This window comes from Hyaena hyaena, unplaced genomic scaffold (genome assembly GCF_003009895.1).
Source record: "Hyaena hyaena isolate Hyena2069 unplaced genomic scaffold, ASM300989v1 scaffold_778, whole genome shotgun sequence".
In the NCBI taxonomy this organism is placed as follows: Eukaryota; Metazoa; Chordata; class Mammalia; order Carnivora; family Hyaenidae; genus Hyaena; species Hyaena hyaena.
In genome coordinates this window covers 489,173-514,304 of record NW_024081411.1, presented here as the reverse complement: position 1 = coordinate 514,304, position 25,132 = coordinate 489,173, and the positions used below count along the sequence as shown (strand labels likewise).

The window sequence follows — 25,132 nt, the reverse complement described above, 5'->3', positions numbered from 1 at the left end:
TTTCTCATATTTGAATTGCAGTAAATGACACCACTTTCCATGGACTCCAGTTCTTGGAGTCGTTCCTTCTCTCAAACCCACATTCAACACAGCCCCAAATCTTGTCACTCCTACCTTCAAAATATATTCTGAATTGATCAGTTGCCTCATCTTCCTCTACACCTCGGTGGACAGAGTCCAGCATCTCAGTTATCTGTGACTCCTCTCTTACTCTCAGACTTCAAGCCACTCCATGACCAGAACTGCCTGGCGTCACTTCTACCTCCCCAGCTCCACCGCTAACATGCTATCCCGGGCCACGTCTCCTCCCTGGACCACCACAGCCATCTCTTCCCTAAGTCTCCCTGCTCTCCTATTGCCTCCCATTTTCTGTTCTCCACTGAACAGCCAGTGAGCCTTAAAACCTCTACCAGATCATGGCAGCCTCCCCCTAAACACCTCTGTGCATTTCCTCACACACAGAAGGATGCCTCTGGGTCCTATCAAAGGCACACATGACTTTACATATATAATTTATTTAATGTTTATTTATTTTTGAGAGAGAGAGAGACAGAGACAGAGTGCAAGCAGGGAAGGGGCAGAGAGAGGGAAAAACAGAATCTGAAGCAGGCTCTAGGCTCTCAGCTGTTAGCACAGAACCTGACGTGGGGCTCAAACTCCTGAGCCCTGAGATCATGACCTGACCCAAAATTGGAGACTTAACCAGCTGAGCCACCCAGGCGCCCCAGCACGCATGTCTTTTAACATGACGATGTCCCTAATTTTCTCTCTCACTTCATTTCCCCATGCCCTTCTCTCTTGTACATGCTCCAGCTTCCCTGGCCTGGCTGCTTCTCAGATGCCACCCATGCCGCCACTTCATGGTCTTTACTATTGCTCTTCTGCCATGTCTTAGGCCACTCTTGGTCAGACATTGACCTCATCTGCTCTGTCACTTCATTCGGATTTCTGCTCACATGTGAGCCTTGCAGAGAGGTCTTTGACCACTTGAAAAAAAATGGCACAACTTGTCATGCTGTTTCCCCTTATCCCACTTTAATTTTCTTCTGAGCTTTATCTCTGAATGACATTATTCAGCAAATCCTCATGATTTGCACAGTCTGTATTTGTGATTTACCTACTCGCCAAAATTTATTTATAATCCCCAAATCAACACTCAGAATATTTTCATGGTCACCTGTGGTCATGAGCAGAGTGGCAAAAAAGAGTTGAGTGCCCCAATATACATGTTCTCAGCTGAGGTCGAATGAGGAGACACTCTAGCTCCTTTTAGTTATTATACCACAAGCAATTGTCCTTTCTGTAGTCTTTTTTGCACCATGGGTTTTGTAATTTTTTTTCCTTTTCTTTAGTGGTTCCATTGTTTAAAATGGCCTCCAAGTGTAGTGCTGAGTGTATTTTTAAGCAGAAAGTGGCTACAATGTGCCTTGCTATGATGTGATGGCCATGAGTTCAATGTTAGTGTTATTAACAGTATACACTGAATAGTTTTTAAAAATAGAAACATACCTAAAACAAGCTTATATATTGATTGTTAGATGAAAATGTGACCAGAGCTTCATAGGGGTCTAACCTTGTATTTTCCCTAGGTGCAGTGGTTTAGTATTTGCTACATCAGTGTCTGTAGTGACTTTAAAAGAGCATAACCACTATGGATAATGAGATACCTATCTTTTGCTTATTGATGTACATATAAATACCTGCTTGCTTATTATTCCTTTCCCCATGTAAACTCCATGAAGTCAGGAATCCGCAAACTGTGTTTTCCAGCATCTTGTTCTCTATGTTTAGCACCTAGAACCATACCTGGTTTATGGAAGGAGCTCACTAAATTACTAAGTTGATTAAATGGATGCAAAAATTGAGTGAAATATAGTCAGTAATGTCTCAAAAAAAAAACATCTGACAGGATTGGTCTCACTGTGCCAGCGTTTTCATGTTTTTAGGCATCCTGCTATCTTTGATCTTTCCATAGCCCTATAATGTAGGCATTGTAGAAGCCCCCTTCCTTGCCCCTTGAAGTGGCATGCCCAAGCTCACACTCCAGAGTGGTTCAGAAGCTCCATTTCCAGGTTGTGCATCTTGGCTTGTGTAGTTACTAAGCACACGGGCCAGAGAATCAGACAGCTTGGCTGAATATAACCTCCAAACTTGCTCTGTTTTCAGGCAAGTGACTTAATTTTGTTCACATCTTTGTTTTCTGTAATTTTTTAAGTGAAGATGACCAGATTAAAAAAAAATTTTAATGTTTTATTTCTGAGAGAGAGAGACAGGATGAGCAGGGGAGGGTCAGAGAGAGAGAGGGAGACAACAATCTGAAACAGGCTCCAAGCTCTGAGCTATCTGTCAGCATAGAGCCTGATGCGGAGCTCGAACCCATGAACTGTGAGATCATGACCTGATCTCATGTCGGTTGCTCAACCGATAGAGCTACCCAGGCATCCCAGATGACCAGATTTTTATACTGGGTAGTTGTAGGGATTAAGTGAGATAATGCAAACCGCTTAACCTAGTACCTGATCAATAATAAGTGCCTGTTGAAATTATTATATACTTTGAACTTCTGATGTTGGAAAAATAGGTCAAAGGGATGTGCAATGAAGCCAGGAGACACTCAGGAAAAAATTCCTGTGAGGGCCCTTTAACCAGTATTAAAGATCCAGTACCTAAGAGCAAGGTTGGCCAACTTTCTGTAAAGGACTGAATAGTAAATGTTTTAGGTTTCACCTGCCATATGATCTCTGTTGCAACAACTCAACTCTAAATAAATGAGTGTTCCAATCAACCTTCCTGTACAAAAACAAGCAGATCATAGTTTGCCAACCTGTGCTTTAGACAGATCATACTGAGCCCTGTCTGCACATTAGAATCACCTGGGGAGCTTTAAAATATCTATGCCCAGGTAGTATGTCCCCAGAGATTCCAATTTTATTTTTCTGAGATAGGGTGCAGACATCAGTATTGCTTAAGACTCCCAGGTGACTCTATTGCAGAGATTAGAACCAACACTTTGGATCTTTAAACCATGGACAGAAGACCCTCCGAGTAGTTGCTGTCTTCCTGCTCCTATCCCATCACTATTTTAGAACCCGGGGATCTGCCTGTTTGAGAGCACTGGGCAAGGGCTGGCTAGGCTATGGTAAGTCCCTTTTGCTTAGTGCACAGACCATATCATTTTTGTATCTAGCAGGAAGTCTAATTATCTGTGTAATAAATGAATTGTACTTTCAGGGAACACAGTCCAGCTGTTACTGTGCATTTTAGCTGAAGCTATGCTTTTTGCTATTTAATTGTATTCCAGCATTAGCAGTTGGACAGAATGGTTTTGAGTGGAAACATTCTGCCCATTTCCTTGGTCAAGGCCATGTCTTCTGTAATGGAGCTAGGAGTGGGTTCCCAGTAGTCAAAAGGTATCTGACTTAAGGTCAAGTCACTCTTCTTTAATGGGCCCTGGAGGAAGCTTGTGATACTTTTGTCTCTAAGGAGCTCTGAATTTTCAGCTGGACATTGTCTACCTGTGATGGGGTAGAGTTTGGCTGAAGGCAGGGGGGGGTGAGCTTAGTTATAAAAGTCTAAGCTTTCCTGAGAATTATCTGGAGCAGAGTTTCCTAATGTACAGCCCCTTAGCATTTACAATAGAGTCATCTGTTATTTTTTTAAAATGTACTCCATTCTTGACCACCTGATTCCAGAATTTCTGGAGGGGTGCTTGGATTATGCATTTTTTTACAAGGTATCTGGATAACTTTGAAATTTGAGAGCCACTGTACTGGAGAAAGCCCTTCATCATACTTATGTAAGAAGACTGAGATTGGGGACTTTAAAGTCTTCCTCAAAACAGCCCAGTCAGGTCATTGATAGAACTATGACTTAAATGTCAGTCTGTGTATCAGCTAGGTAATGCTGTCTAACCAACTCTCCCTAAACTTACAGGCTTAAAAAAAAATACACATTCATTATTGTTCACAGCTCTGTGGTTTACTGGGTAGTTTTTATCATCTAAGCTAGAATGAATTCATATGTCTTTGGTCATCTGTGTTTGTCTTTGGTTAGCTGTACTGATGTCGGCAGGCTCTCTCTTATGTTTTGAGGCCAGATGGCTGTATGCTGATTTGAGGTGGCCTCCACTGGGATACCAAGATTCTCTTCTGTGTGCTCTTTCTTCCCCCATCAGGCTAGTGTCACCTGGGGGTTACAGAACTCTGAAAGATTGGGATATTCATGGCTTCTTAGAGACCACACTCACAATTGGGACACTCACTTCTCATTCTGGTGCCAAAATGAGGAATAAGAATGGCCTTGATTTAAGGGGTGAGGAAATTCTAGCTCTTGAGGGGAAGGGCTGAGAATTGCTTTACAAAAGTGGTAGATACAGAGAGGCTGAATGAATCCACCAATGCCTGCCAGAGTTCTGGATCTTTCCCATAACATTTGAGTGCCTTTAGAAGAAAATTTATCTTCCAGCTTTTATAAATGTTTATGGAACATCTATAGTAGTATTCTCTTGGGTTCTTTTCCTAGGATTACTGTTCTTAGATGAAGAACCAAAAATCCTATATTTTAAAGGACCTAAGAAGTCATTGGTTTAAATGTCATCTGACACTTTAATTTCCTGATAGTATCACATTAGTCAAAATGCTTATGCATCTTCTACTCAAACACATCCCCAAAGTCCCTGGAGAACTTGCTGTCCTATGAGGCAGCTTTTCTGCCGTCAGAGAGTTCATTCCATTAGAATATTATTTCTTACATCAAGCCAACATTTGCTTCCATTTAGATTTGACCTTTTGGTCCTACTTCTCCCCTCTGATGCAGCAAAGAACGTTCCATTGTCCTTCCGTGGGAGGATGTTTTCCCACATTTGAACACAGTTAGAAACCTCTCTGCTCATTGGCCCATTTGCTGTGCCAACAATCCCAAGTTTCTACAGCTTCTCCTAGGACATCATTTGAGCTCCATCACAATCCACGAAATTTCCTTGTAACCATTCATTTCTCAATGACAGCCAGGTATTTTAGAATGGATAGTGGTTTTGGAATCGTATGTTCTGGAATTTGCTTTGAGATCTTGATCAAATTTATAAAACCTATGAGGCTATCATGTTCTCCTCCTGGATGTGTGGACAGAAATAACCCTCAAACTTTTTTTTTTTAACTTTTTTAATGTTTTATTTACTTCTGAGAGACAGAGAGAGACAACATGAGCAAGGGAGGGTCATAGAGAGAGGGAGACGCAGAATCCGAAACAGGCTCCAGGCTCTGAGCTGTCAGCACAGAGCACTATGTGGGGCTCGAACCCACGAACCATGAGATCATGACCTGAGCTGAAGTCGGATGCCCAACCAACTGAACCACGTAGGCACCCCTCAGACTTTTTATTTTGTGTCATTTCAACTGGAAAACATATACAAAAATGCCTGTCAGAGCAAATCCTCTATTAATGTTAGTTTCTTTCTTCTCCCTTATTTTTCTGAAAGAATAGCCTTTGAAGTACACACAGTTTTTCCTTTAATACCTTGAGTTTGAATGAACTTTTAAATTTTCTGGCTATAAGAGCACCTGGGTGACTCAGTGGGTTAAGCTCTGCCTTTGGCTGAGGCCATGATCTCATGGCTTTTGGGTTCGATCCCCATATTGGGCTCTCTGCTGTCAGCACAGAGTCTGCTTCAGATCCTCTGTTCCCCCTCTCTCTCTGCCCCTAACCCACTTACACTCTCTCTCTCTTAAAAACAAATAAATAAACTTAGAAATTTTTCTGGCTATATATTAATACTAAAATCATGTGCATGTTTACATGTCTACCTGGAGATATGTTTCAAATGGTATTTCATATGTTAGGGTTAGTGAAATCTTCATTTCTTCCAAATTGAAGGCAGGTATTATTGTTTTGATAATTAGAGGTAGTAATTTAAATTGAATAAATGACCTAAAACTAAGAGATTTGAGTACTTCATGACTCTTTTAGATCCAGACTTTTGGGAAGAAAAACAAATCTGAACTTAGAAAAGAGTTAAGGACAAATTGGATGCAGCGAAAAGGCCAGGAAAATAGGTGATCACATGGATTTAATAACAGGATGTGGTGTGAAACCAAACTCATTAGGGTGAGAGAAAACACAGGTAAAGGGAGGGATGTGAGTCAGAACAAAAAGTCAGCTCACAGAGGAATACCAGCATTTGTGTGCAAAGAGTACTGCTTAAAATGAGATATCTCTGAATCATAATATATAAAAATGAATAGAATCTGATTGCAAAGGAAAATGGTCAAGAGAATAGGAGTGTGGAGACAAAAGAATGGATTTGGGTAAATACTATGCAAATTGTTTGTAAGATTGTCTTATGTGACTGTTGGCTCAGAAAATACTCTTCAGTATAAAAGAGGATAAAGTGAATTGTGAGGATGAATTGTAAATAAAAGCATTAGATTCAAGGTACAGTGTCGTTCATGCATGGCATACCCAAATGAGCCAGTGTTCCTGTGAGGTGGTAGTAATTTGTTTTTCTTTTAAAGTCATGCACTTAATTTAACAAAGACAGCACATGCAGTAAAAAGAACATTGAGATGAAAGTCAGGACCCTGAGTCTGAATTCCATTTCTACAGCTGACTGGGTGTGGGACCTCAGGTTCTCTGAGCCTTGGACTCCCCATGTGTAAAAAGAATTGTCCAGATGATCCCTAATTCCAGTCTCAGCTACAAATGCTTATTATTCTCTGATTCTGTGTTGTCAAGCAGCCCATGGGCAGTTTATTTAAGCGGGGGTGGGGGGATATCAAGATTGCAGAGGGGATTCCTGTCATCCAGGAGCCTCTAGTCAATTTGAAGAGATTACCTGAAGTTTCAATCCATAAGTAAATGGGTGAATAGATCATTGTTTGAATTAAATAAATACAATTTGAGAACTTATACGAGAAACCTGTTATTAGAATCTGGTTGGACAAAGAGTGTTAAATATGGGAAAGAGATACTATTTACAGGGTATTCTTCCCTTATCCCCAACACCTTCTAGTAATGAGTTATATGAATTTGCTTCAGTTTTCCTATTGTAATCTTGCCTCATTTGGCCAAGCGTGGCCATAGATGGCATCATCAAAGGGAGACACGGAAAGAAGGATAAACTTTAGAGAGATTCGGGAAGGAAAGTGGGGGGTTTGAGGGTGGAAGGCACAGAACTTTAAAAGACTTGGAAAGGAGCATTTATGTATTCACTCAGTGAATATTTATGTGAACATCTCTCCTCCTGTACTTGGCATGGTGTTAAACACTTGGGATTATTAAGGTAGCGATCCCCACTACCTAGAAAGGAAGTCAGACATCAATCATATAATTAAGAAATATTACATGTAATATTTTGGTGAATGTTATGAAATAAGAGAGACTAGAGAGCTATAAAGGCAGGAGGTAACCCAAGAGGGCTTCCTTTAGGAAGTGTTATTTCTGCTGATACCTGACATTTGAGTAGCAATTCAGTACATGAATTTTCAGTACATGAATAGAAAGAGGGAGAAGTACAGAGTGGATAGAGGGCATTTTTGGTAGAGGGGACATCATGTGCAAAAGCCCTGGGATCAAAGAGCCCATGATATGCTTGAGAAGAGGGAAAACAAAAACAAAAACAAAAACAAAAACAAAAACAAAACAAAAAAACACAAAACACTGTGTCTGGACCTTGAAAAGTAAGGGAGGACAGGGAGTGGAGAAGAGAATCCTAGAGAAAAAGACAGGTGGGAAATGAGCATAGGTCACCCTTTAACAGAGTATAGACATCAGTAGCATTATTTCTGTGTGTCCATCTGGCGGAAAGCCCTCTCTACTGAGAGGTGGGCACTGGGAGAATGGAGACATGTGTCATCTGTGCTTTGTGTTCTCAAATGGGCCTTTAAGCCACCAGCACCTCCATCAGGGAGTAAGATACTGACTTGGGAAGTAGAAGGCTTTGGTTATTCCGATATACACATGACCTCTGAAACTGGAGCCAACTAGGAGGATAGGTCTGAGGAGTCATACAAAAGGCATGGCAAAAATGAGACTTGCAGTCTTTTCTGACAGGGTCACATGGAATTGCTTTCTTGCAAGTATGACATCACCCAATTGTGTGTTTTCCTCTCCTTTGTTCTATATAATTAAGGAGACCTAAGAGAAACCCTGCCCATTGGGTGTCTTCTCATATCAAGTCCAGGATTCTAGGTGTCATAGACACCAGGAAATGATCATAACTCCCTTTGTGGTCACCTTGTATGACACACACTTGAGACAGGTAAGTGAGTCACCCCAATCAATAGCTCCTGGGCCCTCATTATGCACCAGACATTCTTGGTGTAACTTCTCCTTCTTTAAACTTGGCTCAAAATGAACCCCTTGGGGCAGCAGTGGTGAAAGGGAATAAGTATGGTCGATGGAGAGGGTCTTTCTGGAGGGTCCAATTCACTTGAAGATTTGTGAAAATTTTATCTTGTGTTGTAAGCACAGAGATATGGAAGCATACACTACAAAATAGCCATTGAAGGTTACGGTAAGAGTTAGAGATTTGAAGATATTTGTCCTTTTTTTTTTTTAAATGTTTTTATTTATTTCTAGGGGAGAGAGAGAGAGACAGTGTGAGCAGGGGAGGGTCAGAGAGAGAGGGAGTCACAGACTGAAACAGGCTCCAGGCTCTGAGCTGTCAGCACAGAGCCCGACGCGGGGCTCGAACCCACGAACCGCAAGATCATGACCTAAGCGAAAGTCGGACGCTTAACCGACTAAGCCACCCAGGCGCCCCTATTTGTCCTTCTTTCAGAATGCTTAAGGCCAAACCCCCAGATTCCTGGTGGGATGATTTATTCCCTTTGGCTGTGGGAGATGTTTGATGAACAACTTTGAGAAGCATGGAGTTTTAATTTGTATTTGATGCTGTTTATAGGATATCCTGTGCCTTCCTCACCAACTTCCTCTAGTAATGAACTTTATGAACTCACTTTTAGAAGTTGTTCTTCATGTTCAGTGTTTTAATCTTACCTCTTATAGGTTTCAAGGAGGATATTTCCAAGTTTGATGAACGGGTGTGTCTGCCTCCACTTCCCTGCTCTTACAGATTTCACTCTTGTTGCTCTCAAGGTCTTCCTTTCACCCATTTACCCACACTCTCATACATTTGTTTCTTCTTCCTCTTAAACACTTTGGATGACCTTGTTTGACTCCTTTTCCTTCTCTGTTCTTTCTCTTTTTTGATGTGGCAGTTAGACCAATGTGCACTCATCCAGGGCCAAGCAAATGATACTTTCGGAGGAGGATGAGATAATGTTTCTGTTTTATTTCCAATATCTTTCCTAATGGCCATAATTTTTCACCTTTGTTAGCTGCAATGTTTGGGGGGAACTTATCGTTCAGGCCAGCTCCTACTTATTCATTATGACTCAGCTCGTGGCACACTGCCCAGCCCCACAATTGGCCACTCCTTTTGTGAGTTCTTCCAGCCATCCTCTACCTCTGTGAGCATGTGCCTCATTGTGTTGTGTTGCACTTACCTGTTGACTTGTCTGTCTTCCCATCTAAGTTCTTAGTTTCTGGAGATCAGAGTACTTGTGTTATTCATGTTTGCATCATCATACCTGGCACTGAGCCTAGCACATGCTAGGTGCTTAATGAATACTAAATAAGTTGAATAACGTGATGTGAGTTAATTGACTATAGGGAGTATTTACAATAATTTTGAAATCCTTTTATTCACTTGGGGACATCCAATGTCAAAGAATAGAGACACATAGTATAAGGGGATGTATCTTATGATTAAGCTGCTTAGAAATGGAATGGGAGAGACTTCAAGGGAGGGTTGCCAGATAAAATACAGAACACGTGGAGAAAATAAAACTAAATATGAATTTCAGATAAATAAGTGTTTCAAAAAACACATAAGTATAGCCTGACTGTTATATTGGATATTGGATATACTTACACACACACACACACACACACACACACACACGCAAATTTATTTTTCATCTGAAATCAAATTAGCTGGGCATTCTGTACTGTATTTGTTAAATTTGGTAATCCTACTTCAAGTCAAATAGTCCCATTCTCTTCTTCAGACATTTGTATGTCTCTGCTAAGATTTAGGTAACAAATTGGTGGCCCTCAGGCAACATCTGGCCACCTGAATCAATACACCTTATTTGCCTTCCAGTAAATTTTAAATTTTTACAAATTTTACTAACCCTGAAAAATGTAGAGATTTCTCATAAAAATCTGAAATTTCAGTTCCTTTGAAAAATTATAAAGCCTGACCACACTAGATCAGCTCTCTTTGTTCAGATAAGGAACAGCTAAGCCCATTTTTAGATGGAGCATGAGCTTTGTGTATTCCTTGCTTCTCCCCAGTGTTACAGGGAAATGTAGTCTGGCAAAGTTTATCACATCTTGCACCTGGTTTACTTAGAGTTGAGAGGAAAGCAAAATATTTTTTGAGCCCAAGTCTCTGTCAAAAGCAGGAAAACAAAGATAGACCAAAAGTGGCAAATGTTTCAATAAAATGGGGAAAATCATCTTCGTGAGTAAGTAAAAAAAAGTTTCTTAGTGTGGTAAGTGCTAACAAAATAATCATGTGTCTAAAGAATACAAACAATGGTACTATTTTTCTTATACCTCCTTCACATATTCAGACTTACAGACTTGAGGGCATTTGAGTTCCTGATCTCCACAAGAAAAGTAAGATCCCTGAGGGAAGAGACTTTTGTCTGGTTCATTGATGTATGCTAAACCCATAGAACAGTACTTGTTTGTTAATAGACATTTGATCAATATTTGTTAAACAAAGCAATGACTGAAGTAAGCCATCTGAGAGAGAGAAAACCTCTATGGTTAGAAATCTTCAAGAAGAGAAGAAAAATGTTGCCTTCTACCAAACAGGCATGGCTAGGTGAATGCTTGGTTTTAAAATAAATATATTTATGGTATAGATGCCTTATATCTGTCAAGGGCAAAGGAGAAAGGCTGCTGAGGACAGAAGCTCTTGTCTGAGTACCTGGAGTTTAGAGGGACATTAGATGGGTATTGTCCCCACCAGTTATCAAGGGAAGGATTTTTTGGAGAATATCTGAGGAAGGAACCAGAGGCATGTGTTGGAAAGGACTCTCTGCTACTGTGTGACCCTGGTTTCTTTCCTGCCTACCATAAATACCGCCACAACCCAGAGGATTCTCCTGATAGTTCTACAGGACCCAGCTGAGCCCTGCCACTCCTTCTGTGACCATGCAGACAAGTGCAGAAACCTTATTTTTTATCAGAAACAACCTCATTTTATTTGAAAAGACAAAACCATCATGACCACAATTCAGCAGAATACTACCTAAATTCCATAGATTTTGAGGAAAAAAAAATCAGGACAGATGTACATTAAATTTGAATTTGCTACAAGGGAGAGCTTTGATATAAATGTGTTCCAAACCATTCTTTCCTCTTCATGGATGATATTCTGGCTCTAGGAAATCTGGTTGGATCACCAACAGCTCACATAAAATGCATAGTTTGTTGCCTCTTCTGAATATATCTGGTTACTGCCATATGGTCATTATTAATTCATATTTATTCTTAGAAAATACTATCCTTCGGGGTGTGGTGAAAATATATAGCAGAGGAAAATGAAGGCAATGAGATTTTGGCGTTTAATCACAGATTCAACAATCTGGTCATACATCAGACTTCTAGCCTAGGAGTGGAGACAAAACAAAACAAAACAGAAAAAAACAGACAAATGTAGCAAGATTGTCATTATTATTCTTAGAGGTAGGTGTTAGATGCCTGTACAGTTGACCCTTGAACAACACAAGGGTTAAGGGCACTGACCCCCTGTGCAGTTGAAAATCCATGTATAACTTTTGACTCCTTAAAAACTTAACTGCTAGTATCCTGTTGTAGCCTGGGAGCCTTACTGATCACATAAACAGTATTATATACTGTATTATATTCTGTATTCTTATAATAAAACAATCTAGAGAAAATAAAATATTATTAAGAAAATAATAAGGAAGAGAAAATACATTTATAGTACTAGACTGTATTTATAAAAAAAAAATCCGTGTACAAGTTGAATACATGCAGTTCAAACCCATGTTGTTCAAGCATCAACTATATTAGCTTCCCATGGGCTGTTATAACAAGACTACCTCAAATCAGGTTACTTAAAACAATAGAAATTCATTGTCCTACAATTCTGGAGGCTAGAGGTCCCAAATCAAGGTGTTGGCAAGGCCATGTTTCCTCTGAAATTTAAAGGGGAGTCCTTCTTTACTTCTTCCTCACTTTTGGTAATTTGCCGTTAGTCTTTGACATCCCTTGGCTTGTGGATATACCACTTCAGTCTTCTGTCTTCACATGGCCTTCTCTCTGTGTTGTGTGTCTTCCCATTGTCTTCCCTCTGTTCCTTTCTGTGAGTCCTGATTTATCCTTATGAGGATATCAGTCATACTGGATCAGGGCCTACTCTCACCTCATTTTAACTTGGTTTCATCTGAAAAGACCTTATTTTCAGATAAGCTCACATTCTGAGATACTGGAGGTTAGGACTTCAGCATGTCTTTTTTTGGGGAGGTGGGGAGGTGGACACAGTTCAAGCTATAGCCTCCTAATGCAATCATTCATTCTTTGGACGTAGGCTTTCCAGGTATAACTTGTTGTTCCTCATGTGGAATATTACATTGATTAAATTGCCTCTAGTTCTTCAGCCATCAGATGCTTTTCCCTGGCAGGCTGATGTAATTAGGGAGCTAATAACTGGATCAATAAGGAAAAGAGCATGTTCTTTCATATTTTCCATCTGTTCCAATGATTCATTTAGGGCTTTCTGTATGTCTTGCTACCGAATACGTGCTTGATAAGAGATATCAGACCATGATATGTAGGAGAAGAAGGGAAGGGAGAGAATCTGGATAATTCTCTGGAAAAAGTCCAGGAATGTCATCCGTGCAGGGAGGAGGCATCCTGAGGCAGGATATGAAGAAAAGTCTCATATATAACTTTATATACATAAGAAATGTTTTTAAAGATATTTATTGTCTGGAAAATTTATTTTATTTTAGTGTTGCATGAAACTCATTGGGCTGAAGTCATGGAGGACTATTTAAACAGCATGGGAGGTAACACACTGCTTGTCCCAGGAAGGATTCACTGCTCTCCATGATAATCTCGGTGCAATACCATTTTGTGGAAAACTCATATGGCTTTGTCTAATTCAGGGTCCCACATGTAAAAGTTAGAATTTTAGTTTTTGGCTTATTGAAAGATAATTTATATATAAATGTATAAATATGATGTATATATTATGATTAGAAATTGTTATTATAAAATATAAATAGAATAAAACATTGGCTTATATTACTATGGAAGTATTATATTCATTGTAAAGAAATTTGAGTTATAGAAAGATTTAAAAAGTATATGTTACTGAGGGTGCCTGGGTAGCTCAGTCCATTGAACATTTGACTCTGGATTTTGGCTCAGGTCATGATCCTAGGGTAGTGGGATCAAGCCCTGCATTGGGCTCCCTGCTGAGCATGGAGCCTGCTTGGATTCTCTCTCTCTCCCTCTCTCATCGGAAGTCTCTCTCTCTCTCTCTCTCTCCATCCCTCCCTCCGTCTCTCTCTCTCTCTCTCTTTCCCTCTCTCTCTCTCTCTCCCTCTGTCTCTCTCCTTCTGCCCCTCTCCTCCACTCATGCTGTCCTTCTCTCTCTCTCAAACAAGCAAAAAAGAGGTACATATTATCCATAATCCCACAATTCATAAATAACCACTGATAATATTTTGGCATATTTCCTTCTGCTATGTTTCAAGTTTTTGCAATACTTTAAATAAAATTAGTGTCAATGTATGCATATTTTGTAATATATTTTAAAGTAAATAATATATCATAAGCATTTTCATGTCATTAAGTGATCTTCTAACACTTGCTATATAATGGTTGCCTAAATTCTTTATTTCACTTGAGTGTTAGAGCTTTAATTTTTTAATTACTAAAGTAGTACATGTTCTTAACAATTTAAAAACCCACATAACCAAAAGAAAAAATACCAATGGCTACAGTCTTACCCTTGCAGGGATAACTAGTAATAATATTATAACATATAATGCATGGCAGTATAGTTGTCTGAATTTCTGTCTTCCAGTGTTTATGGCATTTTTAACCTTTATAATTCCAGCACTTAGTTCAGTGCTTAAATCATAGTGGTTGCCTGATGCGCTTTTAGTGAATGTAGGAAGGAAGGAAGAAATGGATGAACACTTATATGAATGGAGAGGCTGCAAAGATCCAGCTCATGGTTGAATAAAATTCATTTCAGACTCAGCAACTTACTGTGGATAGAGAGACAAGGTAGCTAACCAAAGACTCCTAATGAATAGGAGCCTGCTCTTTCTGTTCATCTGAATCAGCCTCTAGGCAGAGAATTCAATTTAATTTTTCTCCCATCAGTCAAACAGAAGAGCTGAAAAAGCAAAACCAGAGACAAGGGAGGCAGGAGGTGGAACAGGCTTGGATGAGGAGATCAGCAGCTGATCTCTTGTTCTTTCTCTGTTAGGAAGATCCATGCTTACCCCAAGAGTGAGGTCCAGCAGAAGCTGTAGTGGATGTAGTTAGCCACTGCTAGGTCCTCCATGATGGAAGGATGGGTGATTCCCCGCACGGGATTGAGACTCCAGCAGTGTCAGTGTGACCCTCAAGGTTCTTCCCTGGCTTGCCTTTAATGTTTACAGCAGAGAAAGACACAGTCATGCTGGGTTTTATTTGAAGGAAATTGGGGCTCTGATTCTATGATTGGAATCTGGACTGATAGAGAGTCTGATATCTCTGTCAGAGATATGCTGGAGCTATCTAGCATATCCAGCTCATACTGGAGCTAAAGGAGGCTCCATCTGAAGTCTCAGCTATATTTAATTGGGAAACATGTGTCTTAATTCTGAGCATCTGTCCCTCAGACACCTGCCATGGGAAGGAGTGTGATCCATTTCTTTTTTTTTTTTAATTGTTAAATGTTTATTTTTATTTTTGAGAGGGGGGAGGTAGTTAGTGTGAGCAAGGGAGGAGCAGTGAGAGAGGGAGATACAGAATGTGAAGCAGGTTCCAGGCTCTGAGCTGTCAGCACAGAGCCCAATGTAGTGCTCGAACTCATGAACCACAAGATCATGACCTGAGCTGAAGTCGGATGCTCAATCGACTAAGCGACCCAGGTGCCCCAAGAGTGATCCATTTTTTAACACTCTGCATGGAAATCTCAGTCCTTGCAATAAAATATAAGGATATATCCTTTCCAATGCAATGGCCTGGTCCTCACTAACTCTCTCTCTCCTCCCAATTCCTTCCCCAATAGAAATATATATACAGATAAATGTAGGATCAGCCACAAATAATTGGATGGATAGAAAGAGAGACAGAAAAATGGACAGACAACCATTTTTTTAAGCCAATGACAGACATCACATCTCTCCTTCCTCCTAAAAACCTCCCCATGGGGTGCCTGAGTGACTCAGTAGGTTAAGTGTCCAACTTAGGCTCAGGTCATGATCTCATGGTTCATGAGTTCAAGCCCCTCATCAGGCTCTGTGCTGACAGTGTGGAGCCTGCCTGGGATTCTTTGTTTCCCTCTCTCTCTTCCCCTCTCCCATTCTCTCTCTTTCTCTCTGTTTCTCTCATTCTCTCTCTCTCTCTCAAAATAAATAAATAAAAACTTATAAAGGCCTTGGCCATATTGACACTTTGCACTTACTGTTTTCTTCATCCAGTAAGATCTCTATCCACCTTCTGTCCTGTTCACACCACCTGTCTCCAAAGGCTTAGCTCAAGCTGTGTTGCTCCTGGAAGGCTTATTGTTCCATTTCCATTTCTGTTAATCTTGCCTGTTTCTCAACTTTTGAAGCTTTAACTTTTGGCCCATTTTCCTCTTTGATGTTATGTATATGTCTCTGACAGTCATCTATGTATAAGTGGAGAGATGGGCAAGATTAACAGGGGTAGAAATGGACCAATGAGGCTTCCTGGAGAAATAGAGATAGCTGGTGTGGACAGAATGGGAGGCAGATAGAGATTTTGTATGTATATCCTAGGTTCAGGAAGGGGTTGTCATTTTGATTTCCGAAGAATTGGATGTGGCTCTGTGTGTTCTACAAGACAATGGTCTAGAATTAGTTGCTCTCTTCACTAAGCTGGTGAATGGAGGAAGGACACAGGGTGATGGGGAATAACATTGCCTGATTTTCCCATATGCAGAGTTGAATACACATAGTAGTTAGTACTTACTGATGGAATGAGAACCTAGTTTGGGTAAAGACTGTGAAAGTTGGTAGAGGGTGAAGTATAGTATAAACTGTGATCAGTTAAATCAGGATTGACATCCTGGTTTTCACATAGTTGTTACAGCCATGTTATAGAATCAAGCATCAGTATCTTCATCTATAAAATGGGAATGCTAATATGTCTCCTTAAGTATTGTATAGGATATTTCGAGTATACTATATATGTATTTACATGTATATATGTATGTATGCATATGTTATAATATATCACAACACACACAGGTACACATCTATCTGCCATTTACTGGACAAAAAGGAATATTGTTATGTAGTTTATGGTGCCAATGTCCAATAAACATTTGACTTAGATTGAAATGGATTAAAACTTCTTCAAGCCCCACAAAGCTTATTTGAGATTACCAGACGTTCATACAAAGAATTATTTCTGTTTGAGTTGCATGACTGCAGCCTCAGAATTTTGCAGATGGCAGCATTATGTGGGTGTAGTGTGCCAGGCAGCATATTCCTGTAGGTGAGCACTACTGGGGATGTGATAATGGGAAGATACTTCACCTGACCCCATTTCTATAAACTTGGGGCCCATCTGCTTCTGCCTTTCCCAGTTTCCCCACCTGTAAAAGTGTGTATAACATAAGCAGAATAGAATTCTCATTATAAACTAGACACCATGATTCCATGGAAGGAGATGCGTGCTATGCATTAAAAAAAAAAAAAACCTTAAATACTAGTTACTTTGACCAAAATGTAACTTTGGTCAAGTTTTTCCAAGACCAACTTTCATTAACTTTGAAATAGGTTTGTGTGCTCACCTGTGATGTGCCAGACATCGTATAACTGCTGATACATAAGGGTGAATTGTGCATGATCCAGCTCTTCTTATGACTCACACTCTGATGGAGGGAGGGGCATGCCAACCAGTAGTGGCTTGGTGTGAACTGCTTCTTAGAGGTAGACAGTAAAAATAGTAATGGTACCCTCTGGGAGTGGTGGACTATGTTTATATATTGAAAAATGATTGGAGCACCTGAAGGGTTCAGTAAGGTAAGCATCTAACCCTTGACATCAGCTTGGGTCATGATCAAAAGGTCATGAGATCGAGACCTGCGTTGGGCTCAGCACCAATGGTGTGGAGCCTGCTTGGGATTCTCTCCCCCTCTCTCTCTCTCTCTACTCCTCCCCTGCTCTCTTTCTCTCAAAATAAGAAGGTGAATGAGTGAATACACAAACTTAAAAAAAAAAAAGAAAATGTTTGGGAGCAAAGATTCAAGTTAGTTATAACTGCCTTGCCTTACTGTCATTGTCCTTGTAAGACTCAACAGTATGTGAAAGAGCAATGTGGTCCATCTATTATTATTATTATTATTTATTATTATTATTATTATTATCACCACCATTATCAATCAGGTAGAGATATTGTACTTCCAGATATACACTTAAAAATAAACCTCATACTCTTGGCTAGTCTCTTATAGGAATGTTGGCCTTTCCCTTATGTGTTAAAAAAGACTCAGACTCTACATCCATAAAGTAAGTGAATGTGGAATCTGACTTTGTTTGCTATGCTGGGAGTTCTTCATTCTTCCAAAGTCTTGAGGCTCTTCCAGAATTTTTCCTCCTTTCACAAATTACTATCTATACTGACTTGCCTGTTTAATTATTGAGTTATGCAACAGATACTTAGTGAACACCTTGTATGTATTTAAAGAATATAAATACAACTAAACAATACTGACAGATCTGAAAGACATAACCGCATAGTACCTTATCGTAAGTGCTCAGTGGAAACCAAAGTTGAGTGCAGTGAATTGAGAAGTACAAAAGATGAGTGGGTTGAGGTGGACAGAAAAGGATCTGGGGAGGAAGCCACACCTGTGGGTGCATGGGTGGGTCATGTTTACTTAGGCATAAGCGTGGCCCTATCTCTGTGAAGACAAGGGAGTATAAATAAGCGTGGTATCAGGGCAGCTGGGTGGGCTCAGTTGGTTAAGCATCCGACTTTGGCTCAGGTCATGATCTCATGACTCAGGAGTTCAAGCTCCATGTCGTGCTCTGTGCTGACAGCTCAGACCTTGGAGCCTGCTTTGGATTCTGTGCCTCCCTCTCTCTGCCCCTCCCCCACTCATGCTCTTTCCCTCTCTCTTTCAAAAATAAATAAACATTAAAAAATAAATAAATAAGTGTGGTGTCTTTATTGACATTGAAGAGTCCATTTCATTTAGATTATATGTTGGAGCAGTAAGAGATAAAACTTCAAGAGTACAATATTTTGCATATAATACTGGCTCAGATAGCAGCTGATGAGTATTGTTACCTGTGTTTCATTTCCCTGAGAACACAGAATCTACTTCTTTATCTTCATATCCACCAGAGTGCTTTATGTATAGGCGATATTAAATAAATAAATTTTAAGTAAATTTTGTTGAATTGTTTTAAATGTAGCTAAAGACTTCAGGAAGTTTGGGGGTGAGCCTGGGTGGCTCAGTCAGTTAAGCATCTGATACTGCTTGATTTCAGCTCAGGTCATGGTCTCATGGTTTGTAAGTTTGAGCCCCATGTTGGGCTCTTGGGATTCTCTCTCTCTTCCTCTCTCTCTGCCCTTCCCTTACTTTCTCTCAAGGATAAATAAATAAACCTAAAAAATCTTTTTTAAAAAGACTTCAGGGGATTTGAAGAAAAATAAGATATAATTTTCCAAAAGGTTTTATCCCTGAAGGAGAGAATGATAAATGGCATCATAGAGGATGTACACTCAGCTCAAAAGCACCAGTCAATTGAATATATGTTGGGCACCTACTTGGTGCTATAAGGCACCATAATAAGCATGGCTCAGTTCATATATTTTCATCTAGGTAAAATGGGTGTCTATTTGGGTGTGCTGGAACGTCCTTATCCAGGGGAATGCAGCATGTATTTATGTTGAACGGTTCCCTTGATGTTTATGCTTTCCTCACTTCATTGTTTTGCAGCTTTACAGCTCCATGGACTTTGGAAGACGGTGGCAGCTCATGCATGAACGCATCACACCCAACAGGTTTTACTGGTAAGCCTCCTCGGCAGACTCACTACCCTCTTGGATAAAGACTAGTCAGACAGCATAACACTCTAGACAATACTGGCCACCTTCAGCACTTGATGATAGATGTCTCGCCCTTTGCTACTTGGTGTGGTTCGTTGACCGGCAGCATCAGCATCACCTGAGAACTTGTTAGAAATGCAGACTCTCAGGCAAGACTTCCTGGGTAGCAATCTGCATGTAACATGGTCCCTAGTGATTTAGTGTGTACGTTAGGGTTTGAGAAGCCCTGGGCTAGGGTGCTCTATGAGAAGGTCATGACCAGGTGCTCTTAGCTATGTATTCATCTCCCTTGTTTTGGGAAAAGTATCTACTTTATGTACCCATTCTAAAAGCAGTATTTCCTAAAATGTACTCTGAAGAATACTAGTTCCACAAAAGGCTTCTCCTTCGATAAGCATTTCTATGGTCAAATGATTTTAAGTAATTATTATTTAACTCTGCCTTACTGAAGATGCAAGATTCATGTTAGGATATTTAAGACTCTGGAGAATCCCCAAGTGAAGAGGTCTACGAAGTATTCAGTCACTGATTTCCAAACTTATTTCACTATAGAATCCTTTTCTCGTGTCACAAATGATAAATCCTTCAGAACAACTTCTGTGGAGCACATTTTGAAAAGCTTTTTTTTAAGAGTGAATATATGTGCCAAATGGAAAATTAGACCCCCTCATCAGAAAGTGTTTTTAATAATTGTACATAGTATTTTTACCTTGTTTGCAGCAAAATAAACTTTGTTTAGTATAATTTTATATTTTATTTTTTCCTGCTGCAATATGAGAATGTTTCTTATTTATATCTTGCTTTCATTTCAGCAGAGGTATGGCCAAAGGAATAGAGATTAGGAAGCATGCACCAAGGTGGTTAATATGCGTAATTATCTGCTTAATTAAAATAAAAACAAAATTAATCTTTGAAAGTAGTCTCTATTCCATATTTCTTTCTAACTACCTTAGTTCAGTACCCTTAGAAAGTCATGAAATGGGGGACACTTGGGTGGCTCAGTTGGTTGAGCATCTGACTCTTGATTTCAGTCCAGGTCATGATCAGGGTCATGTCATCAAGCCCCGCATCAGACTCCCTGCTTAAGACTCTCTCTATATTTGCTTCTCTCTCCCAAACTCTAAAATTAAAAAAAAAAAAGTAATTAACTTATGTCTTATACAAGGTGGGCATGGTGTGTATGTGTCTATGTGCATGTGTGTGTAATGGAGGGTGGTTATGAGTACTTTGTACATATATATATTCACACCAACATCTTTGAAAGCAATGGCTCTATCCAGTTCCCTCTGTACCCACAAAACTATTACCAGAATTAAAAAAGATAATTATAGAAGCAAGTTGTGAAAACACACTGTATATTGTGTACTGATTATTCACAGTGCGGGCAACTGGGAGAAAACTGAGGTGAGGGAAGAGCTCTTGACTCTACACCTGGACTATCCAAACTTATTTTGCCCTTTTCTTTTTTTTTTTTTTTTTATTTTATTTTATTTTTTTTTTATTTATTTTGCCCTTTTCAAACCAACTATTATTTGGTCTGTACTATTATTACACTTAATATTTGATCTGTATTTAGGGCTATAAGATTTTTTAATAGACTAAAGCACAAAAGGAAATATTTATTTCTCTGATATTCCAGCTATATGACTACAGCCTTTTGCTCATCTCAGAGGGACCAGTTTCTCAGTGCGCCATCATTCAAAGGTCCATCAAAAAGGGGAAAAAAAATCCTCTGCTATTTCTTGAGATGGTGTGGCTGTTGGCTGACTAGGAAGTCAAGTTGATGGAAAAGGAAAGTACAATAGACTGGATAAGCCTTGTCATCATTTCTGAAGGAAATTAAATTAAGTGGATGAGGGGCAGCATTTTCCTATATTTTGCAAAGAGCAAGAAGAGAAGCTTCCAGCTGCGGTCTGCCCTCCTCCTTCCTTTGTGTAGCAGAAAGAATAAATCCCCAGGTCCTGATAATTGTGTTTCATCTCTCCTGCACTCTGTGCTTCTTTCATATATGCCCCATGGGGAAATATAAAAGTTAGTGCCCGTGCTGGCTAGCCAAGTGGTAGCTAGAAATTCCATCTTTGTAATTATCACTTCTTCGTTTCTGATGTATAATTGCCATGATTATTCTTCTAGGTGTCACAGGAGTTGTAGTGGAAGAGCTCACTTTACACAGATCTTTTTTTTCCCCCAATGACAGAATCCCTGTCTGTCTCAGACTCTAACCCATTTATGTTGAAGAGACATGACCTATGTGGGTTAGGAGTAGAAACACTCCTTCACTCGGCACTTCCTTGAGGGAAGACGAAGTGTGTATCTGTGTGCCGAGCTCTGCTTTGGCTGACAGAGGGACTCTTCAGTCTCTGGTTCCCTCATCTCTGTAATGGGAACAATATTATTCTTGTCAATTTCATAAGGTTACTGACAGGACCAGATATGATCAACTGGACATCTGGCAATTTCATGTCTTCAGTTTCATATGACATTTGTAATTTGTACATTATAAATTGTTGAGAATTATGTTATTAACAGTTCCAAACACCATGACACCTAAGTGCTTTGTCATTTTTCTGGTACACAAATTTCATATTCCATGCATGATAAGTTTGTATACCTGTGGTCATCTGATAATAATTGTTTGGATCTAATTTACTATCAAATATTTACTTCTCAGCCTAATTTCCCACTGCCCTCTGTTCTTTATAATACTCTTCATAATTCTTATGAAATGGTAAAACAAAAACAAATCAACAACAAAAATCCCTAAAACTACTACTCTGGGAGGGATGGTGGAGAGTGAAGCGGTACTGGCGACAGTGGGGACACACTAGAGGGAGTTCAGTCATGCTTAAAACAAGATACTGAGATCAAGGATGTTGTTAGTACTTTTATCTTCCATGAAGACAGAGTGAATGTACAATTCATGGTAATATTGCCCAAATATTGTTATCTATAATTTGGAGGTCTGCAATTATCTAGGGAAAGATCCTTCATGGATAGATTTCTTCCCCCAAGCCACCTTCAGTTGATGGAAAGTTGCACCTGGCGGGGATTTGTGGGAAGAACACTGTGATCCAGAGTGATTTTTGCCAAGGGTCATGGAGGAAGAACCGACCACACACATGCCTCACAGTTGCTGTAATGGCTGTGAAACGTGTGTTAGGTATCGTAAAGGGCTGCCATTATTATCCGTTTCCTCCTTAGTGCCCCACAGTGCCTTTGAGTTTGGCCGGGCGTGGGGCAAAATATTTGATGGCAGCAATAATAAAAGCTTCATCTGGAGGTAAAATTTTCTTTATAAGTTCCAGATGTTGTCACCCCATCAAGAGAGGTCACCTAGTCTTACATTATGGAGTGATTCAGCTATGTGATGCATGCCCAAAGAATAAGATCGACTGACATGAAAACTCCTTCTTTGTATGTGACCCTTTACTCATTTGATACCTCGTTAACAGGCAGATCAACAGGCCTGTCTTGTGTTCCCATTTATCACTCCAACTGCTTCAGCAATTATAGTTTGCAAGCAGAGCACAAAAGAGGAATATGTGTCTTAACATAATCCCTTTCTAGTCTGTTTGGGCAGAGCTATCATGGGGGGAAAGTGTGTATTTCTTTTGTTTTGTTTTTGTTTTTGTTTTAATATCCTACTGAGCTGCAAATGAATAGTATTTCCACTCTTCCATTGGGAGATATTTAACAGGCAGGAACATTCTGCAGTGAGAAGATTGTTTTTTTGCACATCCAATGTGAATACTTGTTGTGGTTCCCAGCTTTGCCTTTGTGGCCCCTCACCCTCCCTAGGTATTCACCTTCCTCTGGTGCCTCTGGTCTCTGATGGCATTTGCTTGAATAGTGTTGTGAAAGAGAGAAAGAATATCTCCAATATCTCTTCCTTATTAACTTCCCTTGATTATTCTGTCTCCTGAAAGATCACGGTCCATCATTGCAGGAGGGTATTCTGATAAAGTACACACACTGAGGTATCAGGGACTTTAAACTCTTACTCCTTTTCTGGGCTGTTTGGGTTGCAGTGTGTACTGGTATTGAGAGTAAGAAACCCCATAAGAAGTCAATAGATGTAGTACTAGTTTTAGATCAGCCCACTTTAGAGGGCCCAGGAAGAAGCTTCCTTAAGGACTGTTCTTTTGAGCTGTTATGATGCCTGGTTACAGGCAGACCAGTGGCTGCTGTGTAGGGACAGTCAAGACGGGCTCCATGTCTCTATTGTACTTTGATTGAGATCAGTGTAGCCACTGTAGAGTCCTGATGATTGTTGTGCCGGCAGCTTCTCTTCTGCTTTTTCAAAAAGACCACGAGGGAAGGTAGGAGAATGAAAAAGTAGAGCGGTTCCTCCAGGTGAGTGTAGATACGAGGTCCTAGGAAAATGTCTTTTAAAGGAGAAAGTGATGGAATGGGAAAAATAAAAACCAATAGACGAAAAGTATTCTCATTACAGTCTTGCCTTTCCAAGCTTTTATTGTTCTTATTTTCCCCAGTCTCTTTTTGTCTGCATATGCTCATTTATACATAGCCTATACACATCAAATGTGAATGTCTCCAGTCTTAATTTTTCTCCTCTTAATGTTCTATTAGAACAGTTTTTATGTTATTATAAGACCTTTATAACCATCATTTTTAATTGTGTATGCAAGACTTCATTATCTAATGATACATACTTTATTACTAGGTTTTATTTTTATTGGATATTGGAAATTTCCACATTTTTCATTACCATAAATAGCAGTTTCATCAATATTTTATGCATATGTCTTTAATATCTAGGATTGTTTTCCTGGACCAGTGTCTAGGTAGCCCAAGTAGAAACTTTGGTTGTGTTTTTCCCAGTCTCAGCAGAGTATCACATTTCAGTGATTATGACCCAATTTCAATACTGAAAGCATTTCAGAACAATGCCACTTTTTACTGAACACTTTCTTAACTGGGTTACAAAGAAGCATTATATCACACAGCACACAGTAAGTCTTTCTAAAACTCCTCGGCCCATGTTTGTCTCTAGAAGTCCTGATCATGATGGTAGTTACTTTATCTTTTCCTTCTCTTTCTATGGGCTCTGAGTCACAGAGGCGTATTATTTCAGAAGCCTCCTTTCTGAGACTTACACCTATCCTCCCCGGGTATCACAGGCTTTTCTTACATGTGGTGACCTACCCTCTGTCCTTTACTTCTCTATCTGTTGCTTTCACCCTACACCTTTAGCAAATCAATGTAGTATTTGTTAGGTGCACATCTCTTAGAACATGGAGGAGGGGGAGTTGGTACTTTTTAGGGTTTAATATTTTTGGTTTGATTACTACCAGAGGGCGAATCATTGCATCCAAACACATACATTTTGAATATCTTTAATACCTGTGATTAAAAATAATACCAACATCGTGTGCTAATATATATTACTACCTATGACATAGGCAAATATAAATCTGTGTCTAGACTTAATATTTACTTCTTCCTTGTAGCAGGTAACCTCCAAAATGGCCCCCAATGGTGTCTGTCTTCTGGGGACCCTTCCAGTGTGTATTCTCTTCCCTTTGAGTTTGAGCTGAATGTAGTGACTTGATTCTAGTGAATAGGATGTGGCAGAGGTAATGAGAATGTCACTTCACAGAGACCTGGATTCAAAAAGACAGTCGTTTACATCTTAGGTGTGCTATGGCTTGCTTGGCTAACGCAGGCTACCATACTGCGAGTTGCCACTGTGGAGAGACCCATGTAGCAAGGAACTGAGGGAGGTCTCCAGCCAATAGTCTGTGGGGGAACTTAGAGC

General features: G+C 39.8%; 1 protein-coding gene across 1 annotated transcript in view; it reads left to right on the top strand.

The window, feature by feature from the left end:
* SORCS3 (sortilin related VPS10 domain containing receptor 3) overlaps positions 1–25,132 on the top strand; it is a 584,073-nt gene that overhangs the window by 355,275 nt on the left and 203,666 nt on the right. Inside the window, exon 5 of the mRNA XM_039218779.1 lies at positions 19,244–19,317. Within this exon, the coding sequence (XP_039074710.1) occupies positions 19,244–19,317 (74 nt within the window). The remainder of the gene's footprint in view (positions 1–19,243; positions 19,318–25,132) is intronic.